The sequence below is a fragment of the Lepidochelys olivacea genome (assembly GCF_965140295.1).
Source record: "Lepidochelys olivacea isolate rLepOli2 genome assembly, chromosome: 12".
Classification (NCBI taxonomy): domain Eukaryota; kingdom Metazoa; phylum Chordata; order Testudines; family Cheloniidae; genus Lepidochelys; species Lepidochelys olivacea.
This window is the reverse complement of record NC_140422.1, coordinates 16,531,673-16,555,659: the sequence shown is the minus strand read 5'-3', so window position 1 is coordinate 16,555,659 and position 23,987 is coordinate 16,531,673. Positions and strand designations below refer to the sequence as shown.

At 40.4% G+C, this 23,987-nt stretch overlaps 1 protein-coding gene across 11 annotated transcripts in view; it reads right to left on the bottom strand.

Annotated features, from left to right (window-relative positions):
• Nucleotides 1–23,987, bottom strand: part of ZNF423 (zinc finger protein 423) — a 324,425-nt gene that overhangs the window by 101,535 nt on the left and 198,903 nt on the right. For all 11 annotated transcript variants that reach the window (XM_084644430.1, XM_084644429.1, XM_084644433.1 and 8 more), the window contains 2 exons: nt 13,820–17,043; nt 2,101–2,185 (listed from right to left, as the gene is read on the bottom strand). In XM_084644430.1, the coding sequence (XP_084500556.1) occupies nt 2,101–2,185; nt 13,820–17,043 (3,309 nt within the window). The remainder of the gene's footprint in view (nt 1–2,100; nt 2,186–13,819; nt 17,044–23,987) is intronic.

Genomic DNA, 23,987 nt, shown 5'->3' with positions numbered 1-23,987 from the left:
CTCTGAAATACTGGATTAGCATTAAAAACATATGCGGGAGTCCCTGGTGGTGGAATGAGCTATAACTGCTCTCCCCATACCTTCAATATCCTTGAAGGTAACCTCACTGGTAGAACAGTCCCTAAGTCAACTCTGCTTCCTGGGTGAGATGAGGCCACAGAGTGTTGTGGAGTTGCTCAGGATCTACAGGGCCTGAGAGAAGATTGGTTTCCCATCCAAGTTTCTATTCTTCAACCCTTCTCTGATCTTCTAAACCCAACTGAAAGACAGTTGTGAGCTGAACCTTGTGGAGCTCCTCCAAGTCACTCCCAGCCTATAGGTTTTTCAAGGGAGGGAAGCATGTGGCCCTTTGATATCGGATGCGATACACAATTTGTGCCTTGGCACACTCTAGTATTTACCACAGCTTAGTCCTACGGAACTGAAATCCGTTACCCATACTGGGACTATGTACCTGTAGTTTTCTACAGTCTTCTGAAGTTTGCACTGTAACTTATTTACAATTCTGAGGAACTGACATTTGCAGCCCTCCCAGAGAGAGGCACTACACTTTTCTCAGCTCCACATGTACTCTACCAATGCTACAGTTTCCAATACTTCTGGTATTGGAATTCAAGCTTTACCATATATAAATCAAGGTATTACTGCAGACAGCAGAAATTTGGTGGTACAATAATTAATGTATGAAGTGTATATTATGTGTGTGTAAGTTAAAGGAAGAAGTTACTTATTTCAAATAGCATAAAACAGTTCCATCTGTAGTCAAACAGTACACTGATAGCAGAATCCCATGCACTACATAGTTTTAGATCACTGATTATCAACCTCTGTTTTACGTCTTAAGTTAAAAGTACATATCAGCTTTCCGAAGGAGACCTCTCTTTCAGGTTTCTTAACAAAAAGTAGGGGGACGGGGGAGGAAGCAGGTAAGACTTTAAGATCACTGTGGTCCAATTAGCAAGGATCTCACCCTTCAAGTCTGCAAACAAGAGATTACATTAACACCTGGTACAAAAGCTAACATTCTTAGATATCTTTATCTTCTATTTGACAGACTTGAAACTCTTGCCTAGCACTACTATGGAAATTCTTGTGACTGACAGTGTATATCTTGCATTTATAAAGAGGTTTTTTTAATCTTTGTGTCAGTCTTTAATTCTCCCTTCAATATTTGTGCATAATTCACATTAATGATAATGGGAGTTACATACTTGCATTGAGAGGAGAATAGCCTCCTAAATGTAAATTGTTCTAGGAAAACCATTATGCTTATCTAAAATAAATGCTGCACATGAACATATGGGACACATAAAGTGCACTGTAGGGTCCTTGAAGGATCTCTTACAACATATGCCTGGAGTGACATGTATAAGAAACTCCTTTGTCATCTATGCATCAAAATAAACTGATCTCTCGGGCCATCACATATATTTATAACATCTGTACAGATAGGAAAAAAATACTTCTTTGCAATTGTCAGAAAATGACCATACAGCTGCAATAGAAATACAACCCTTCAGATTACAGTAACACTTGGCTGCAGCTTGTTATGCTAGGGATCTCAGCAAGGTATTGCTTTAAAAAAAATTGAACATCTGAAACGTTGAACCTTCTAAAGTCCAGAACTGTTTGAAAAAAAAAAAAGCACTGAAAAAACTTTTAAAGCATTTTGTTTTGACGATGTGCCTCAGGAATTCATCACATTTAACTGGGAAAATGTGAGCCATTAAATCTATTCAATGTCATGACATACAAAATTGAAGCATAATTGCTCCTAAGTGGTTGACAACTGGCAAGTACTTTTTATATGGATAGAGGAAAATTTATGCTATAAAATGTAAGATATTGTCAAAAGTTTGATTTTAATATAAGTGAAAATGCTACAAGAGGATTCAAAAGAGTAGAAAAAGCTCAGCAGTAACACTTTTACAACCACACATTTAAAAAGCTTTGAAATGAACAATCATTACATCTAAACCATTTGCCCTCAAAGTTTTAAAAAACCAGCATGAATATTAACAAATGATTAGAATAGTGAATTTCAAGAAGAGTAACAAAAACAAGCAGCCCATGAGAGCCCTGGTTTAAAAAGTTTCTTACCAATCATATGATTTGCAACATGGATTTGTATCTCTCTTTCATTCTCAAAGGTCATCTGGCACTTGATGCACTGATACGTCTTTTTCTGTTTAATAACCAAAAAGAGATTAGAGAAAACTGTACTATAGCATAGAGCAGATGTGATTAAAAATACAGTCCGTTATATATGCTGAACATTTCTCCTACCTAACCCCTTTTTCCATATACCAAGGTTGCACAGGGTTTTGAATGAAAACTCAAGGTGTACTAATATCCTGCCTTCAGAGGGCTTTAATCTCAAAGCAAAAATTTCAAACAATAGTCTAAATCACAGTTTCAGTGCTGAGTACTTGAAAACCTGATAACTTGATTATGACATAAACCTTCTATTATTGACACTTTACCCAGAGCAGTACAAACTTCTGCGCATGGAAACAAAGTACTTTTAAAAGGAGATCTGTTTGCTTTCAGAAAAAGATCAACTTTGAAATTTTTTTTACTGTACTGAGGGAAACTCAAAGTACAATAGGCCTAAGACCAGTTGTACCTCGGGGAAAGGAAGGTGTGAATATATTTTGTACAGGTCTCCCATTAGAAATCTTGGAAATCCTACAGTAATATGAGAAATAATTTCCTTATGCTGTTTGTTGTGTGTTTTCTGTGTCATAATGTCATACTAATGAGGCTTAGCTGCAGAAACCAGGAGACAGTGTGAAGATGCAATTATAAGCCATTTATTCAAACAAGGAAAATGTGGTTTGTACTCAGATTGACAGTGGTGTGTACTCTGGCAGTGTGACAGGGAAGAATCCAAAAAATAATTTGCAGAGAATAAAATGTACTCGACAATTTAGGAATTCCAAGTTAAACCAAAAAACACCAGTGCTAAACTTGTGCAGATTTAGATTTACTTGTGTAGATCTCTCTACAACGTCTCCCAATGCCATTTTTAGGGGAGCTAATGCGGCCTACAAAAGATAAATTGGATTAGATATTCGTAAAGTATGTAGAAATATTAAAATGTGTTCATGTGTGGGTATGAGTAAATAATACATGCACATTTGAACAAATATTGATTATCTAAAACATAAATGCATAACTACGTGCTTAATGCGTATGCTTAATTAGTGCAACAGAGCACACAAATGAGGTGCACATTTTTCACAAGCATTTGTGCACGTGCAGTTTAGAAAAACTGGGTCCCTTCTGCATAGAGTTTATTAGGAAGAAATTATTACCACAGTAATATTGCGGAGTGGCTCTTTCTGCTGCTATCACACTGTGTCATGAGTACTCAGGGCCTGCCTCTCCAACTCCTATTGTGGACAGCCCCATAAGTGTGAGTCTAGTCACTGTTAAAAAACAAAACCAAACCAAGCACCACGTTCTCAGTGCTAGCCATTAATGGTAGAATCCCACTTTTGTAGTTAATTCCCCAGCACTCTGAATTATTTACATTTGTGTATATTTTAATATCTAAATTATTTCTTGTTGCATTCCCTCCACCCCTAAGCCCATGTGTTGAACCCAGTTTCCGGGGCAGCAGTAAGAAATCCAAGGATTTGGAGGAGTGTAGCAGGTCGCCCTCACCCTCCATGTACAGGAGCCAATTTCCTACAACACTTTTCTGAGGAGAGAAAAAAATAGGTGCCACCAGTACTTTCATTACTACATTCCACCTCAGCAACAGGTTGGAGATCAAGATTAATGAACATGGCACGGTACCATAATAACAGGTGCAACTGTCTGTATGTTTGCAGTGTTGTTGTAGCCGTTTTCGTCCCAGGATATTAGAGAGACAAAGTGGGTGAGGTAATATCAATCATTGAACCAAACTTCTGTTTGATGAGAGAGAAGTTTTTCAGCTTATACAGAGTTCTTCTTCAGATCTTGGAAAGGAACTCACAGCATCACAGCTAAACAAGGATACCCCACACCAGAGAAGTAGATCACATCATGGAACAGGTCATCCAAATAGCCCAAGAGAACCTGCTTCAATACAGGAGGGGAAAAAGCCTCTGACTATACATCCCTAGTTGTCACCAACCACCCCACACTGGAACCCATATGGGGTATCATCAAAAAATTACAACACATACTTGATGGGGACTACATCTTAAAAGAAATCTTTCCTCAACCCACCCTCTTCTGGCCTTCAAAATAACCCCCCAACCTTTTCAAGCTCATCATCAAGCAAGCTCCCCACAGACCAGGACCCATCAACTCAAAGTGGCACTAGACCTTGCCAGAACAACAGATGCAGAACCTGCAGACATATCTCCACTGCTACGATGATCAATATCCCCAACAACATACCTTTCAAAATCCATGGGTCCTGCACTTGCCTATCACAACATGTGGCATACCTCATCCATTTCACTAAATGTCCCAATAACAACTATGTTGGTGAAAGCAGACAATCACTATGCTCTCAAATGAACTTATACAGAAAAATGATAAAAGACAAAAACATCATATCACCCATGGGTGAACTCTTTTCACCAAACTATCACTTCATATCTGACCTCTCAGTACTCGTCCTCAAAGGAAACCTGTACAACACCTTCTAAAGACAAGCCTAGGAGCTTAAATTCATTACTTTGCTAGACACTAAAAATCACGGTCTTAATAAAGACACTGGATTTATGGCTTATCACAACAACCTGTAACCCATTAACCCCACTTTTTTGTCTTATGACTGCAGGGATATTAACAGGACACTTTACCCTAAATGGTCCCTTAGAATATGTGTTTTACTTATGCTAAACAATCTCTTCCACCTTGTATTTAGCTATGACACTCTTGAGTATCTTTCCCAGACCTGAGGAAGGGCTTTGTGTAGTTCGAAATCTCCTCTCTTCCACCAGCAAAAGTTGGTCTAATAAAAGATATTACCTCACCCACCTTGTATCTCTGTTTATATGAATTTTATGTACACACAATGCATACTGTACATAGTGTGTATGTATGTTGGTACACACACAGGGCCTTACATGTTGTAAATCATTATGGTTGGTTTAAATGTAGTAACATGAGAGAAAATATGATAATGGGATAAAACAATATGCTGTTGGGTGAAAATTGATTCAATAAGCCAACAGCACCTGTGCAGAGGGAAATAGTTTGGATTGGATATAGACCACCAGATGAGTCAGAAATGTCTCCCCTCCCCCCCTGCCTCCCACAGTCCAGCCTAAAATGTGGGGTGCAAATGGAAAAAAGGTTGGGTTTCTGAAGCACTGCTTTCCAGGAGTTTGTCCCACACCTTGAGCATGAGTGCAAACACACACACTTACCTACATAAACCAAGTAGACATATATATGTGCATGTACACAGTCACACATACACATACACACACAGGTGTCCCTAACTCACAAGTTCACCTCAGAAAACATTGGAAAAATCAAATGGCCACATTCAAAATGTGAAATCTTCCCCTCCTCCAAAAACTTTTAAGTCTGGATCTAAGGTGTTGGTTTAGATCCATCTCTAGTTAAAATCTTTCATCAGTTAATTAACTCATTAGTTAACAAGGACACTGGTTCAGCTCAACTCATTCAGACCTTTAAAATTAAATTAACACGTATTTATTTATAAAGAATTTTCTTGTGAATTTTAGTGCTTGTGAAAGATATATATTGCCAGATTTGGAGACTGGAGTTTTTTTTATCCTAACCTAGGCAGCAAGTCCGAACTTTCCTACACTACTCAGCCAACATACAAAAATCCCAACTTGGACAGACTGCCTTTGGAGTGAGAGGGTACATTTCAATCTCCATCTCAACTGAATCCTTGGTCTCAGCTGATGTGCACACACACACACAGAAGGCCACCAAACAGCCATTTGTGGTGATCACCTGTACTTATACTCTAGCAGTAAACGGTTCTATAGCCTATTATCAATTCCCTTTAAAAATATCAGCAGGCATGTTTTTTAATAAAAACCCACAAAGTTAGCTTACTCATAGTATCAGGAATAACCTGCCACTGCCATTCTTGTGGGAATCATAGATCCTGTGATCTTCATATTTATTTGTTAACATACACCTCTTACTTCTGGAAAATTTTGGAATCAGTGGGTGGATATGATGACAAACTGTTGAACAAACTTCACTAAGAGAAAGCTTATGCTTGAGGTGCTAATGGGATGCATGTAGCACACCTCTGAATGAGATGATTTGACTTTCAAGAGCAGGCTTAAATTCCTCATGGGATCAAGAAACTTAAATCCTCTTCTGCCATGGAATAACAGAATGATAAATAATAAATAATAACAACAACATAAGACTTTTGGGGTGATGGGGTCTTGTTTTTTTCCCCCCACAAATGGCTATTGTTCCCAGGGGTTTTCCAGACTGCCCCCCTTTAAACCTGGAAGTAAAATCCTATTCTACATAGGAAGTGAAAACATTCCTCCATTCAGGTAGCTTTACAAGGGAAGAGAGAAAGAAAAAAAAATAGTGAAGGAACTATACCCCAGAAGAGAGTAGGGAAGAGAGAGAACTGAGTGATGAAGCAGAAAACAGGATCTGTTCACCCCATTTTCCAGGTCTCTTCAACTTGTTCCCTTAACATGTTTACTTTAGGTGAGTCATATAGAACAATGCAAATTAAGATGGCTATTGAACTGAAGTCCTGAGCGTTTGCCACTGTCAACGTTAAGAAACTGTTGTTCCTTATAGCTACAGCAATAAAATTATGAGAAATGTGTGCCATAAAGAAGAAATAGCTACATTTTTGAGTGTGGGAACTTAATTTCTCCAGTATTAAAAATATGCATCCAGACATCATCTGTCTCAAAACTAAATCAACCAGACATACCCCTCTGGATGAAAACGTTAGCCACGCTTGTTTTTTCCAGCAAATGTGTAAGAGCCTATTAATGATTATTCACAAATGAAGCCACTTCCTAGAAAAACGGAGACTTGATATACAGTGTTTGTAATGAAAAATGAAAGCATTAATTCTAACATGACCAAGACAGAATAAAAGGCCTCAAAAAAGGGAAAGCAGCCAGAGTCCTCAGGATGGGCTGTACTATAGCAGAACATACAATACCCAAATTCAACAGAAGGAAACATTAAGAAATTCCTAGAAGAGGAAACCTTAGCCTTATTTGTCTTTGAAATAATTCAAAAAAAGCTATAAGAATCATAAATACTGCTGAAAGTGGTGATTTTAGAAAGTGGTAAGATTCTACAACTAGAGTTTATTTTATGTATCCCTCTTGATAATATTTGGAATGAAATATGCTTGATATGCCTTGAAAACTATTAATGCGGGCCTCAGATGCAGACATTTCCTGAACAGAAAGCAGAAATTTCTATCATTTATGATTTTGACACAAACAAAAATAACTTTGTAGGATGCCATGTTTAGATGCCACTGAGACTGGTGTCTTAGAAACACCTGAGAGAGACAGAAAGAGATGACTACCTAGATAATACTTCCTTATATATATTTCAAATTCCAAGGGTAGTTGATAAACAAGCAGCATTACACTACATGGTGTACATATTTTCTCTAATTTATTTTGACTGGTAGAAAATACCTGTCACAAGATCTCTGAGTGCACCTAACTCTTCCAGGTTCTTGATCCTCATCCAGCTGTCTCTAACCAACTTTGAAAAAAATCAGTAGAAACATCCACACTGAACACAACAAAAACAACACTCTTATACCCTTTCAGAAAGGGGAAGTGTGCCAACGGTAACTATAAACATATATGTCTAGAAATGGTATAAACGGATTCTCTCTTTTCTGCTGTATCTTTTCTTTCTCCCCTCTCTTTTCATCCATCAGCTATTAACACCTTTTTTTAAAAAAAATATCCCTATACTCATTTGCCCTTGGAGTTTCTACTGCACTTTTAAGTTTTTCCAAGGTCTCTTCTGAAAGCGTCAACTCTCACTTGCTTGATTTAAGCATAACTGGCAGTGTGATTTTGGGGGCGGGGCACTCTGAGTACCTTATATATCTATACACATTCTTTCCTTTCCACTTTTGTACTAAGGACATCAATATATTCTGTTGCTTACTGAAATGTGTGCTCCTGTTGTTTTTAATCTAATCTCCATGTAGTTTCTCTATGACTATATTTTTTTCTAAGCCTCAACTGTTCTTTCCTGTGTTAAAAAGCAAAATCAATAGAGTGTTTAAAAAAAGAAACATAGAAGTGATCAAGAATTACAGAGTAGTAATTCTTGCAGTCTACTCAGCTTGTATTGTATACTTACAACAGCCTGAGTAAAAAATTGCATTTTACCTGTTGTACAGCATGCCAACAAGAGACTGGAGAAGAGGGATTTTCTTCAATCCACCTAGCCTAGTTACCTTAGAACATAAGAACGACCAAATTGAGTCACACTCATGGTCCATCTAGCCCAGGATCCTGTCTTCCGACACTGTACAATGCCGGATGCTTCAGAGGAAAACAACAGAACAGGGCCATTTACTGAATGATCTGCTGTTAGCCAGCCATAGCATCGGACAATCAGACATTTGAAGACACTCAGAACATGGGATTGAGTCCCTGACCATTTTGGCTAATCCCCTTTACTTAGCGGTTCCTAACATTCTGTTCGCTTTTTTGACTGCCACTGCACACTGAGCGGATGTTTTCAGAGAACTATCCATTATGACTCCAAGATCTCTTTCTTGAGGGGTAACAGCTAATTTAGTCCCCATCATTTTCTACTAATAGTTGGGACTATGGTTTCCAGTGTGCATTACTTTGCATTTATCAACACTGAATTTCATCTGCCATTTTGTCGCCTTGTCACCCACCTTTGTAATTCTTCTCAGTCAGCCTTGAACTTAACTATCTTGAGCAATTTTGTATCACCTGCAAACTTTGCCACCTTTCTGTTTACCCTGTTTTCCAGATCATTTATGAATATGTTGAACAGCATAGGTCCCAATATAGATCCTTGGGGGACCCTGCTATTTACCTCTCTCCACTGTGAAAACTAACCATTATTCCTATCCTTTGTTTCCCATCCTTTCTCCAGTTACTGAACCACAGGAGAACCTTCCTTCTTGTCCCACGATTGCTTAGTTTGGTTAAGAGCCTTTGTTGAGGGACCAAAAGGCTTTCTGATAATCCAAGTATTAGTATTACTGTTAGTCTGTACCCACAAAAACAACGAGGAGGCCGGTGGCACTCTCAAGTTGCAGTGGAGGAGGGTTAGGTTGGATATTAGGAAAAACTTTTTCACTAGGAGGGTGGTGAAACACTGGAATGCGTTACCTAGGGAGGTGGTGGAATCTCCTTCCTTAGAAGTTTTTAAGGTCAGGCTTGACAAAGCCCTGGCTGGGATGGTTTAGTTGGGGATTGGTCCTGCTTTGAGCAGGGGGTTGGACTAGATGACCTCCTGAGGTCCCTTCCAACCCTGATAGTCTATGATTCTATGATTAAAGACTAACAGATTTATTTGGGCATAAGCTTTCGTGGCTAAAATCCCAGTTCTTCAGATGCATGGAGTGAAAATTACAGATGCAAGTGTAAATATACTGGCACATGAAGTGAAGGAAGTTAGTGAGCTGTAGCTCATGAAAGCTTATGCTCAAATAAATTTGTTAGTCTCTAAGGTGCCACAAGTACTCCTTCACCTTACAAGTGGAGAACCAGTGTTGACATGGCCAATTCAATCAGGGTGGACGTGGTCCACTCCCAATAATTGATGAGTAGGTGTCAATATCAAGAGAGGGAAAATTGCTTTTGTAGTGAGCCAGCGACTCCCAGTCCCTATTCAAGCCCAAATTAATGGTGTTACATTTGCAAATGAATTGTAGCTCTTCAGTTTCTCTTTGAAGTCTGTTTTTGAAGGTTTTTTTGTTGAAGTATGGCTACTTTAAAATCTGTTGTAGAATGTCAAGGGAAATTGAAGTGTTCTCCTACTGGCTTTTGTATGTTACCATTCCTGATGTCTGATTTGTGTCCATTTATTCTTTTATGTAGAGACTGTCCAGTCTGGCCAATGTACATGGCAGAGGGGCATTGCTGGAACATGATGGCATATATCACATTGGTAGATGTGCAGGTGAATGAGCCCATGATTGGTGCGGCTGATGTGGTTGGGTCGTCTGATGGTGTCGCTAGAGTAGATATGGGCACAGAATAGGCAACGGGGTTTGTTACAGGGATTGGTTCCTGGGTTAGTGTGGTGTGTAGTTGCTGGTGAGTATTTGCTTTAGGCTGGGGAGCCATCTGTAAGTGAGGACTGGCCTGCCTCCCAAGGTCTGTGAGAGTGAGGAATCATTTTCCAGGACAGGTTGCAGATCTTTGATGTGCTGGAGAGGTTTTAGCTGGGGACTGTACATGATGGCCTGTTTTCTGTTATTTTCCTTGTTGGGCCTGTCTTGTAGTAAGTGAATTCTGGGTACTGGTCTCACAATTTTCCCTCTCTTGGTATTGATGCTCCTCAATTACTGGGAGTGGACCACATCTACCCTAATTGAACTGGCCCTGTCAACACTGGTTCTCCACTTGTAAGGTAACTCCCTTCTCTTCATGTGTCAGTATATTTACGCCTGCATCTGTAATTTTCACTCCTTGCATCTGAAGAAGTGGGTTTTTTACCCAAAAAAGCATATGTCCAAATAAATCTGTTAGTCTTTAAGGTGCCACCAGACTCCTTGTTGTTTTTTCTGATAACACCCTTCTCTATATGCTTTTTGGCTCCCCTCAAAGAATTCTAATAGATTGGTGAGGCATGATTTCGCTTTACAAAAGCCAAATTGATTCTTCCCCAACAAATCATGTTCATCTATGTATCTGATAATTCTGTTCTTTACTATAGTTCCAACCAATTTGCCTGGTTTTGAAATTAGCCTTACTGGCCTGCAATTGCCAGGATTGCCTCTGAAGCCTTTTTTTTTTTAAATTCAGTGTCACATCCGCTCTCCAGCAGTCATCTGGTCCAGAGGCTGATTTAAGCGATAGGTAATGTAACAGTTAGTAGTTCCGCAATTTCATATTTGAGTTCCTTCAGAACTCTTGGGTGATCATCATCTGCTCCTGGTGACTTATTACTGTTTAATTTATCAATTTGTTCCAAAACCTCCTCTACTGACACTTCAGTATGGGACAGTTCCTCAGGATTTGTCACCTAAAAAAAGTGGCTCAGGTGTGGAAATCTCCCTCACGTCCTCTGCAGTGAAGACCGATGCAAAGAATTAATTTAGCTTCTCCGCAACAGCTTTGTCTTCCCTCAGTGCTCCTTTAGCACCTCGATTGTCTATTGGCCCCACTGCCTGTTTACTACAAGCAAAGGTAAACAAACTTCTATTCTGAAAATACTACAGTGAGTTATTATTTTCCAAAAACAGCATAATTCTTTAAAGATCCTTTTGCTATAAAAACATTTTAACAGACCCAATCTACATGTTTAATCCCCAGAATGAAGCACTGACAGTTATTTAGCCTACTGATATCACTGTTCAAGTACAGAAGCGATCAGTAAAGGTAAAATCATGAATTATTCCAAGTAACTTGCGTATACACCATACAGGTTTCAGGCATTAGCATATGTGCAGGCTGCAGGCCATAGGCACCTGTTTAAGGTGCTATGTGGTGTACGCATAAATGCTGATTTTTCATTATCTTCTACAAAGGAACTAAAATCTGCCCTCGTGGGATGAAATTCAAAGCATTTACCTTGTTGAAGAACTTAAACTCTCCCCTGAGAGAACAGGTATGGAAGCTCTCACTGAAAAGAGAGAGTTAAAGCAAGAAATTAGAGTAGAAGACGGCAATGTATTCCACTCCTGACAGATGAGGGGAAGAGCATGAAATATTTTAGGCTGTGTGCACAGCCATGTGAAAAAGGAATTAGTCCCACAGAAAAGAATAGATCTGTTTCAGAGAATTTAGAAGGAAATAAAGAACTGAGAAGTAGAAAGAAGACAGTGACCTATTCAGAGACTCAGCTGAACTCTCAAGAGACATCACGCTGAAGGAAGGGATATTTCCATTCCTTATTTTATTCCTCTGCAGAATTAGATGTATATCACAGCTGGAGGCAGGTCTAGTCACATATTCACTTGACCCAGTGGGAGCAATATCCAGTTGTACTAAAGAAGCAACTTAAACAAAACAAATTTTCATTGAGATCGAACCTGGGATGCGGACACAATCTGCGAATCACTGACAGGATGCACTATGAACAGCTCTTTCTGAGCCCATTCTGTCTGCACTGTCAGGACTTGAGGTCTTCTTGCACTTACTGAACTGCTCGCTCAGTGCACTCTAAAAGCATCTTCAACTCTGTTATTGCCCACTGCATCAAGAATCATTTGGGGGTACTTTAATTAGCAGACTAATATAAGGTGGAGTCTATGGCTGGAATTTTTCAGTAAAGAGCAGGGCACCCAGCTCCCTTAGTAAATACTTTTGAAAATCTCATCCCATTATCTTTCATTCAAAGTGTCAGAGTGGTGTGACTGGTATTCCTGTCACTGCTACTGGTCTGCTGAGAAGAGTTCCCATATTCACTTCTCATTCCATTTGTTCTTCACAATGTAAGAAGTAACCTGGCCCAACCATGAACTAAAATTTCAACAAACAATTTTAAGACACCATAAACAGCAGACACAATAGATTTCATGAGCAGGCTTCTAAAGGCTTGCTTACATACTAAATTAGCCAAAAATCTTAAAAGTAAAGATGTAAGACAGCAGACAGTCTGTGAAAACTAACTCTTTTCTCTCAAGAATATCACCTGTACACGCTACAAGAATTTTTGCATCACATAAGAAAACTACTTTCATTAAGGGAAGGAAACAATCCAATTCCAGATTTCACAAGTTAAATACTGCTGTGCAATATCCTCTGGTGATTAAACAGCTGCTAATAATTATTTGAGTATCAATGTGGCCAGTATGGCACCTGAGCCATAAAGATACTGTTTCTATTTCCTTTTTGAATTTTTGTAAGGAAGTATCTTTCTTACACATAGGTTTTTCCAGGTCTCTCTCTCTCTCTCTCACACACACACACACATAGTGAGGAAAGCCGCTGCCGCTGCCCCCGGAAAGCAGGGCTCATATCCATCTCTCAAGGTCATATAGCAAGACAACTAACCTCTCTGAAGCAGTGACTCAAATTTTACGCAGGGCGATGCAAAGTTTTGAGGGTCTTTCACTAAATCTTTCATTCCAATCTCCTCCTTCTCATATTTGATGCCTGGTCACATGTTCACCAAACACCACAAATAAAGTAGACACCTCTGCCAAGAGGCTATATAAAGAAAACAAGCCTCTTGCAAACCTACCATCCATTCTAATTAACTCATTCCTGGGGTGTGGTAAAGTGAACTACCTAGAATTCCCTTCTCCTGGATACTGAAAATATCTTTTTCCATGAAAGTCTCCCCAGTTTCTGCAGATCTGCGAACTCAAGAAATACTCAAACTTATGCACAAACCCTGACTTCTGAATGAATCGTTCATATAGCTCAACTTTCTGCTGAAAACTTCAAGGTAGGCTTGCAGTATGAACCCTGATACCCTGCCATACATAACTAAGAAGTCTACAAATCTGTGTGATGCCTATTTTCTCCCTGTGCAGTGCTACGCTTTGTTTATAGCACAGGTCATTCTCAAAAGATATTTTTTTTTACTATTAATTTTATAACATTTGAATTTCAGATAATTTTTAATCCTATTAAATGCTTTGTATAGTTACTCTAGTGGTCTACATTGTGTGTAATAAGAGATGCTAAAGTTCAGCAGTACTTACTCTGGGAACAGGGGATGTCTGGGTACCCTTCCTTTGGCCGCTAGTCTCAGGTGTCAGGTCTCGGTGATCTAACTGAATGTGGTTCTCTAGGTCTTCAGCACTTTCAAATTTGACACTACACTCTGGGCACCTCAGACTGCCACACGGTCTCTCATTCACTTCCTGGGGGGTCAAGCCTGAAGACTGTCCATTGGTACCCCTGGTCATGCATCCAGCACACAGGCCATATGGCAGGCCGTTAACATCCAGTTTCACCAAGTCCTGCTTGTTCCGGAACTCTTTCAAGCACAAAGCACACTTGTAGAGTTTCTGCAAAGCCTGACCATTGGGAGAAGAGGCTGCAGAGTTTCCTGCCAATTTCTGCATATGGAACGTTCCATGAATTTTCAGCTCAAGGGTAGAGGTGACTGTCTGCATACAGACAACACAGCGAAACCCAGTGAGGGAATTTCTGAGATCCGGATGCATCTGGCAGTGCTCAATAAATTCTTCCTCACTCTGCAGTGGCATTTTGCAGATCCTGCACGTTCCCGTATCCAAACTCTTGCTATGAGTGACTTTGTGCTCTGTCAGGGTCAGAAGGGACGGGAAGCGCTCCCCACAAATGGGGCACATGTAGTGCTTAGCTGGACCTCGGTGGGTCTGCATATGCTCTCTGAGGCCATTTTCTGAGAAAAAGGTCCTTGAGCAGATGTTACACTTGTGGCTACCTTTGATGAATTCTGCTTTCTTCCTAGAACAATCATCCTCCCCAGGTCTAATGTTATGATCTCTTAAACGATGGTTTTGCAAAAGGACTTCCATGGTATAGGCAGCCCCACAAATATCACAACCATACATCGGCTCAGAAGCATCTACATCATCCTCACTAGCCTCATGACTGTTTGAAGTATCCGGATTCTTCATCAACATGTTCTGGAGATCTGCAGCTTCCGTCTTTTTATTAGTTGGGGTCATGCCATTAGCTGTACCATTCTCAGCCCCAGCATCAAAGACACAATGTTTCTCCCGCAAATGTTTTTCAAGCAAGATGATAGCATGGAAAGCTTTGCTGCAGAACTTACAGTTGTATTTTTTACTGTGGGTTGTGATGTGGCACTGCAGTTCTACTTCAGTGCTGAAGGTCTCTCCACAGAAGATGCATTTATGTGACTTTGTTGGATTGCCCAAATGGCTATGCTTTACATGGATCTGAAGGTCCACCTCCTTTCTAAAATCCCAATTACAGGCTGTACAACGATACATCTTCTTTTCATTGCTATGCTTGACTGCCAGATGTACTTGGATAGATACCTTGGAATCAAAAACCTCTTGGCAAAGGGTGCAGTGATACAACACAAAAGTATGCATGTCCAGCAAATGCTTCTGCAAATCATCCACTGAAGAAAACTGTTTGTCACAGCTCTCACATACATAATGGGTAGAAGTTGTCATGTAGTGTACTGTGAGGTGCTGCAGGAGAGATTCCTGAGAATCAAAATCTTCTTTACACTGAGGGCAAGACTGTTTCCTTAAAAGCAACTCCAAATGTAACTTTAAATGAGTTTGAAAACTTTCAAAATTAGAGAACTTTAGATCACACTGATTACATGGGTATTCACCATTAGAAACTGAGTTTAAGCTGGCAGAAAGCCGCTGCCTTTTAGGGGAAGAGACTTCAACATCAGAAGAAACTGGACTCTGCTCTGCTTTTGACTTCTTATTGTGTGCCAGAGGAATGTTCTTGTGGTTTTCTTTAATGTGCTTTGTAAGCTTCAGGATGGAGCCAAAAATGGGGGAGTTTGTGCAATAAGGGCAAGAATAAACTTCCATAAAAGACTGTGTTGGCTGAACAACAGGGGAATCCAATTTTGAGTTTCCTACATTGCAGTGAGTTTGCTGAATATGCTCAGTCAAGGATGCTTCCGTCAGAAAGCCCATGGAGCACTGGTTACAGAAGAAGGCATTGTTACCATCTTGAGGGGTAGCACTTGGTCCACAGTGAGTGATGCGGATGTGCTCCTGTAGGCTATTGATATCCGCAAACATCTCAGGGCAATAGTTACAGTGAAAGGCAGAAATGTTGTTAAACTGCATCATGGGATATGCATGGTTTTTGTGCACCTTTCTGACATGTTCGTTCAAGTTGTACAGCGTAGGCATGGAATCAAGGCAGATCTGGCATGTGTGGCTTTGTTGAGGTTTGTCTGCATGAATGGTCTTCAAATGGATCTCCAGGACAGCAAGGCTGTTGAAGTCACGCTTGGAGCAGTAAGGACAGCTATAGGTGACTTTAGACCAGTTCTGGCCTTCCTCTCTTTCCACTGATCTGATCTTCTTTTGTCCTCTCAACGGTTTTAAAGTGGAGTCCGGAGTGGAGCCTCGTTCTACCGATGCACTTGAATCAGGTGTTGCACTGCTCATAGACGCCACACTCCCCAAGACTGGGTCAGGGCTGACACTGTGGTTGCTGGAATCAGGTTGTCTGTGGCTATCCAAGTGGCAATAGACTTCCTCCACTGAAGAAAACTGCTCAGGGCACATAGGGCACTTGTGTTTTTTGTTGGCATGGGCTTGATGAATGTGGGAAAGCAGTGAGTTTTCATCTGCAAATACTTCAGGACAATGAATACACTGCAAATCTGCCTTCTCAGAAAGCTGTGGGTGGCGTGTCATTACGTGCTTCTCCAAATCTTCTGTCTGACTGAATGTCTCTTCACAGTAATCACACATAAAATCATCCTTCTTCACCTCTTTCTCAGTCTTTGCCATATGTTCCTTGTTCTTTTTATGAGCTTGCATGTGACTCTGCAATGAGCTGGTGGAGGAAAAGCCACGCTTACAGACAGTACACTTGAATGGCTTGCTCGAACTGTGGGTTTTCAGGTGAATTTTGAGGTGGTCGCTGCGAGAGAATGCTGCCTCACATTCATGGCAATGGTACTTTTTATCCCCCGTGTGAAGCTTTATGTGGCGATCCCTACTTCTCTTATGTTTAAAAAGCCGGCTACAGTAGGTACATTTGAAAGGTAGTTTGTCACTGTGGATCTGCTCGTGCCTTTTAAGGTAGCTCAGGCGAATGAAGGACTTATCACAAAACTGACAGGGATATGGCAGGCCAGTCCCCCCTTCCTCCTCCCCGATGCCGAGATCACACCCATCTCCTATCATCTGAGTGGGTGATGCAACATCTTTGCTGGAGGGAGATGAAGCCACCCAGGAGAGTTGTGGGTCGTCATCACCATCTGTAATGGGAAAGCAGAAAGGAGATTAAAAACAATTCCCAGTGCATCTGTGAAATAAGGACAAAGCCTCTCAACAACACTGTGGGCTTCTGCTACTACAGTAAAAAAAATCAGTTGCTGAACAAAAAAAAAAAGACATAAATGTCTCTTGAATTTTAAAGGATGCTTGAGAAAGAGGAAGAGAAGCACACATTGTTATGTAAGTTATGAACATTCAAACATTTAGCATTGATATAAGGCCTTTTTCTTTAGCAGGCTTAACTACTCACTGAACTGTAAAAGAACAAACAATAAGTAAAGAAAATAAAATGCATTGTGAAGCAAAGCAATACAAACATGTCTAAGAGCTACAGTATTAAGTGGTCACCTGTGATTTGGTGGGATTTTTTTTAAATGATGCATCAGAATGATTTTAAATAATGTCTCCTTTTAACAAAATCTTTTCAGTTCTTTCTTGAAATTGAAACAGATTTAAAAAGCTGCACAAAAGCGGTAACATGTAGAAAAAGCAAACAGAATTCAACATCCATGTGAAATAGAAGCAACAGATTTGAGAATACTCAGTTGAATCTGTCAAGAAATTTTGATTGTTACCATATTCATTGGCTTAGAAAGGCAATGTTGTCCAATTGCAAAAAAAAAAGACTTGCAATAAAAAGACTAATAATAATCTTTGGAGATTTGAGCGTGTGTCATCACCAGAAAACCAACTTCAGGAACAAAAAAACAGCACAGCCAAGCCTGTAATGACAGAGTGCTCCCACTTCCATGGCTCAAAGATGAGGGTTTAGAAAATAGTTCATAAATCAGTATTTTCCAAAAGAAACACAATGAATAGAAGAATGGTTATTTTAAGAAAATACATAAAAAGTTAGCATATTTCATAATTTGAATTGTTCATCAGATAGAGAACAAAATGAGTGCAAATGTAATCCTTCCACAGAGAATGCTGAAGATGTCAAGTTAAGTGAAGATGCCACTAGTCTGATATAAAACTGAACCCTGAATGAAGAACAGTGTAAAACTTGTGAGAGTAGAGGAGCGGTAGGTAAAGCACTGCAACGCAAAAAGGAACCATTTCTCCAAACACAAACATTTACCCTCTAAAACATTTAATGATTCAACTTCAACTATTATTATAACCGAACAAAAAAAACAAAAAAAGCCCACCTCCAACTGCGTAGGCTGCCACCCATACACTTGTCTGCCAACTAAACAGCTTCACCAAATTAAAGCACATGTAAAGTAGAATAGCTCTCAAAGAAAAACTAAGTTAATGAGGATATCATCAATACAAGAACCTATGCCCTATATCATAGTATACTTGGTCAAATGTCTGCCTTTACATCCCAGGAAGAGAGGCATTTGCATTACTTTAGAACACTCCACCAAGAATGTATAAAAATAATCATACACAAGACAACTTATCTAGCAAAAATGTGCTGCATTTTTTCTAGCACGGCGCTGTGTGGGAGGATGGCCTTCTCTCCTTACGCAGCACGACCACAGCGTCCTCATCTTGACTCATCCAAACCTGCTACTCCAGAATGACTGATGGCAGGCAAACAGTATTTTATTCTCATTACAGAAATGTACTATAATTCTCAACAAGCAACCTAAACTTATAGAACGTTCAGTGTTCCTGTGTTAGACAGGAATGTAAGAGCCTGGCGGAGCCTGAACATTACAAAGTTTCATCCACTGATTTTTACAGAGACTTGTTTTTAATTCTTTCTATTCTCATCCTGTAACCAACACCTAATATCTTTTTGTATGAGCAATCATATAATATGCTCCATATTTAAATCTACTCTGTTGTACATTACTGCATGCCATACTGAAGACTCAGGTTCGCTCCTCATTCTGCGCAGCCTCTCTCTCTCTCTCTCTCTCTCTCTGATGTCAGCCACATTCACAGGGGTTCTCTCTCTCCAAGCAAAGGAGGAGCAGCCTCCCTAGGGACTTGCATTAATGGGCCCTTCTGACTGGAAGGATTCAGCTGGCTGCCAGCTTCTTGGATTAGATTCAGTGGGGAGGTACCGGTAGATCACTGCTCACTAATTCCCAGCTCACGCCAGCTGGGCTCCTCAAGGGGAATGGAGACAAAAGCGAGAGAGGGGGATGCTAGGGCCCGAACTAGGGCAGCACATGGTGAATTTGCTATTCCTACAGTTTTTCTACTGGAAAAAAACCCCACAATATTACTACTCTGTAAGTTAACTGGCTGTGGCCTAAACTGTAAGAAGTTGCCATTAAATAAAAATCATTGTAAAAATAGGCATGTAAAATGTCATACTTTATTATCACAGAGAAAGAGTAAATATTTTGCTGCATATTGGTACACAAGCATAAATGATTTAAGAGTGAAATCAGGGGGAAAAAACAGATAGGCTTAAACCACTTTGATGAATAAATCAGCTTCAGTGTCCATAGCATCTTTTACAATCTGCAAATTCGATGTGCCAAATTCACTGCTAGCATAACCCAGTACAACTCCGTTAACTTCAATATGATTATATGTGCTGTGCCAGCAGTGAAGTTAGTCCATTATCTCAGCGATACAAATATGTTTAAGAAGTTCTCACACTTGTCTGAAACTGACTGATCTATCCCAAAACACAGCAGGTAGACATGGCAACAACTTTAGGAAAGATGCTAAGAATTGAAAAGCAGCGTTCCCTTCCTCCTGCTGCCCTCCCAGCATACTGGACTAATTTTTTTTTTTAATCAAAGAAAGATGGTGTTACTTTCTGAATGACATGCATTCAATGGATTCAAGTGAAATAACATTTTTCATGTTTGTTTACATAAAATTGAAAGCAAGACTGTCTCATTTTGGCAGTTTGATTTAGACATTTTATTGATTTAAGTGTTAAACTTTTATTTTCCTTTTAATATATTTGTTTTTTCTGCCTTTTAGAATTTAAAAATAGCTGGACAACTATTGCTCCCACACAAAATCTACCTTGACTACCTTACAAACAAAACATTAAAGAATCCAAAAACTAAAACTGAAGAAATTAGAGGGAAAACTCATTATCATTTATCTCTTTATGGAATGAAAAACAATGCTGTTAATTTTAACTTGCCACTTTAAATTGAGAAAAGCCTTATAATAAGCCCAGAAGAATATGCTAAGGAATTTTGCTGGAGTATTTTACATTGGGAAGATACAGTTAAAACGTGGTGAGACATGCCTGGCAATAGTGATTTTTCCAAATAATTCTACATTAATGCAATCAAAGGAATGTAACAGAATGAGAAAAATCACTTTCAAAAAGGAGATTAAAGTCATTAAAAATGGCTAATCCTGCAAAGTGGGACTGTTCTAAAATAGGGAATCACATGGCTGGTGCAAGTCTTTTGTCATCTGCGCATAAGAGAATCAAAACGAGTATTAAAAGGAGAAGAAAATTCAATAAAAGTTTAATTAGAAAAAACAGAGCATTAAGTAGGCTTCAGAATGCAGGCAGACTGTGAGATATATGTGTAGGTCGTGATGCTTACGTGGCCAAACTTGATAATCAATCACAAAGTGATACAGTCATTTACCAACTTAATGTTCAGCATGTTTACAAAGCTACAAGCATTCATCATCATCACTGAAGAGATAATTTCAGCCTAGATGCATTCAATAAATGTATTTTTCCATCTAATAAGAGCAATTTGGCCAAACTGCTCTATAAATCACACTTTGTTTTCCGTTTATCATTCACATAACGCAAGCCAAGTTCAGAAATGTACTCATGCAGCTATGACAATCAACCCCAGAGCTATGAATTCATGATTGGTTTTCAAAAGGAAGATATAACTTGTCAGAAACGGAAAGACCTAGCTAGCACAGTCTCCTGATAGGGTTGATATATTTGTTAAGACAATTACTTTGCTAATAGAAATAAAATTGTGTACACATACATATAATTTCACGTCCCTGAAAGACACCGTCTTTCCACTTCCTCACACAAAGCTAGCCAGAAACTTTGTTACATTCTATCAAACTTTCAGCTGAGCCTTCACTTGTTGAAGAACTTCACTTGAAGAACCATCATTAGTGCACGAGGTAATAAGCTCTTCTTCGAGTACTGTCTCTATGGGTGCTTCACTGTAAGTGACTTTACAGCAGTATCCCCTGTGGAGGGCTGCGACTTCGGAGTGGAGCCTATTATTGATGATAATACTGTGGAGCCAAAGATGGCATGAGAAGCTAAGTCTCGAGTAATAGCGTAGTGTTCTGCAAAAGTATGAGCAGAAGCAAACATTGCTGCCCTGCAGATTTCTGAGATGGAAACATCTTTAACGAACGCGACCAAGAGGGAAACGGATCTCGTGGAATGCATGCAAATTCCTGAGGGATAACAATAGTTAATGCGGTCTGAGACCCATTTGGAGAGCCTTTCAGCTGATATTGCAGAGCCCTGAGATCTGTCCGCAATTGAGAGGAAGAATTTAGAAGATTTCCTAAAGCCCTTTGTCCAGTCCAAATAAAATGTGAAGGCTCCCCTAACGTCAAGCATATGTAGTATCGCCTCCCTGTTATCACGGTGCAGTTTTGGGAAAGAAGTAGGGAGGTGGATGAGTTGGTTCATATGGAAGGATGAGGCCACCTTGGGGAGGAACTCTGGGTGCGGCCTCAGAGTGACTTTGTCTTTAAAGAAGACCGTGAAGACTGGGTGAGCCATCAGCACCGCTATTTCCCGTATTTGTCATGCTGACGTGAGGGCCACTAGAAATGCTGACGTCATTGAAAGGTGTAGAAGAGAGTAAGTAGCCATAGATTCAAAGTAAACCAGCCTGCTACTTGCTCCATCTTGCGGTTGAAAAGGAATTGAGGGTGGTTCGCCCTTACAGTGCTAAATAGCCTCAAGGCAGAGCATGAGGGAGAGTGCATGTGCAGGCCGAATGGACACTGCTACCTAAAATCACCAATCAGAGGCGCAGGCGTACAGATACATGTATAGTGGCGCACCCACAGGGCACTACTCAAAGAACTGCTGTGTTGCTCAGTAGATGGGACCTTAGAGCCTTCCTGCTTGTTTGATCCGATGGAAGAGGCTTGGCACCTCAGTGGGAAATTTGGAAGAAATCAGACAGGGTAGTGGTGTAATTCAGCAAGCACTATCTGTATGTTTCTACGCTCTGACGTCATTATCCTTAATAAAGCTGTGGCCTGTTACCTTTCGATTTACACCCTCCTTTAGGGCAAAATTCTCTTGTGTCCAGAGGGCTTATGTAGGTCTTGTGCTGGTTCTCTGCACAAGGGTGAATGCACCATTAGAGAGAGTAGCACAGGGATCACAACATGCTACAAAGAATGTGAGTTGGAAGCAGCAGATTCGATTTACTAGAACAGTCACCCACATGCGCAGAGCCAAGACTAGAGCCCTGGATCCTCCAGCTCCAAACACACAGACCGCCTTTAGCAGGCAGTAGTACAAGTCCCTTCACCACATTGTGGGTCAGCCACCAAAGGGTGACATCACATACAGATACATACACAGGAAATGTGTACACAGCAGCTGCGAGGGGCTTCCCGGGGCGGGCAGACAGATACGTGCTACCACTGCTTCAGCTAGCATGCTCAAAATAGTAGTGTGGTTAAAGTGGCACAGGCAACAGGTCAGGCTAGTCACACAAGAACATACTCAGGGGATCAGGCAAGGTGGTATTCAGATGGTTAGCCAAAGCCTCTGCTCTTCCACCATGGCCCCACTGCCCTTTTTAGCATGCTGCCTCAAGCAGAGCTAGCAAATGTGTGTCTACCCATACTGGGAAGCAATCTCCCTGCTGCTGTGTAGACATCCCCATACACACAACCAGCACATCAGTTCTGAGAGACAACAGCACCTGAGTTGGAAGAACAGCTGAAAGAACTTACTGACGTGATGAGCAAGTGTGATTACACTGTACTGTGCCTTTAAATAAGGAGAGAGGGAATTTCCCTGGATTGCAGTACATGCTGAGAGTGATGGAAGGAGGCTGAAAGAAGCTACAGTGGTGGCACCTAGGGAGGACTGCACAACAGGGAATGCTGGAGATGCAGCTTAAAAGAAGACTCCTTTTTGAGCCTTGGAGAGACATTTTGTATAGGGAACAATAGGCTGGGGTGGGTAGACCTGGGAGCTACTGTTGTTCACCAGAGCAACAAACGCAACAGGAATAAATTAGCCATTTCTCTTCCTGTATACAGATCTGATTTATACTTAGCAGAGAAGCTATTGTCAAGGGGAAGGATTGTCTAATGGTTAAAGTTCAGCTCTGTGACTCACAAGATTCCTTGCTCTGCCACAGTCTCTCTGTGACATTGGGAACATCACCTAAGGTAAAAATGGCCAAAGCACCAAAGCAACTTAGGCTTTGTCTACACTACACAGCTTTTAGCAACATGGCTGTGTTGCAACAGCTGTGCCGCTAAAAGTTGTGCAGTGTAGCTGCTGTTTGTCGGCTCTCCTGCTGACAAAAAATTTCCACCCCCAACAAGTGGGGATAGCTTTGTCAGCAGGAGAGCACTCCTGCTGACATTGCGCTGTTCATTCACACTGGCACTTGTCGTGGCAAAACTTTTGCCTTTTGGGGGTAAGGGGGGGTTAACACGTCTGAAAGACAGATGTTTTGTCGTTCAATTGCCAGTGTAGACATTGCCTCAGAAACCTAAATCCCATTTTTAAAAGGAACTGGAGCACCTAGGAGCCCAAGTCTAATGGAAAGTAAATGAGGCTTAGGCTCCTAAGAGCTGAAGTTACTTTTGAAAATGAATTTTATGCTCCTTAACCACCTAGGCACTTAAAAAATGTTACCCATAAACTCTCTGTGTGCCTCAGTTCCCCATCTGTATAAAAGGAAGAGTACTCTCCTGGCTCACAGGGGTGTTATAAAACTTAATTCTCTAATGACTGTAAAGCAGAGTGAGGTTCTCAGATGTAAGGCCCAACAGAGGGGCAAATAGT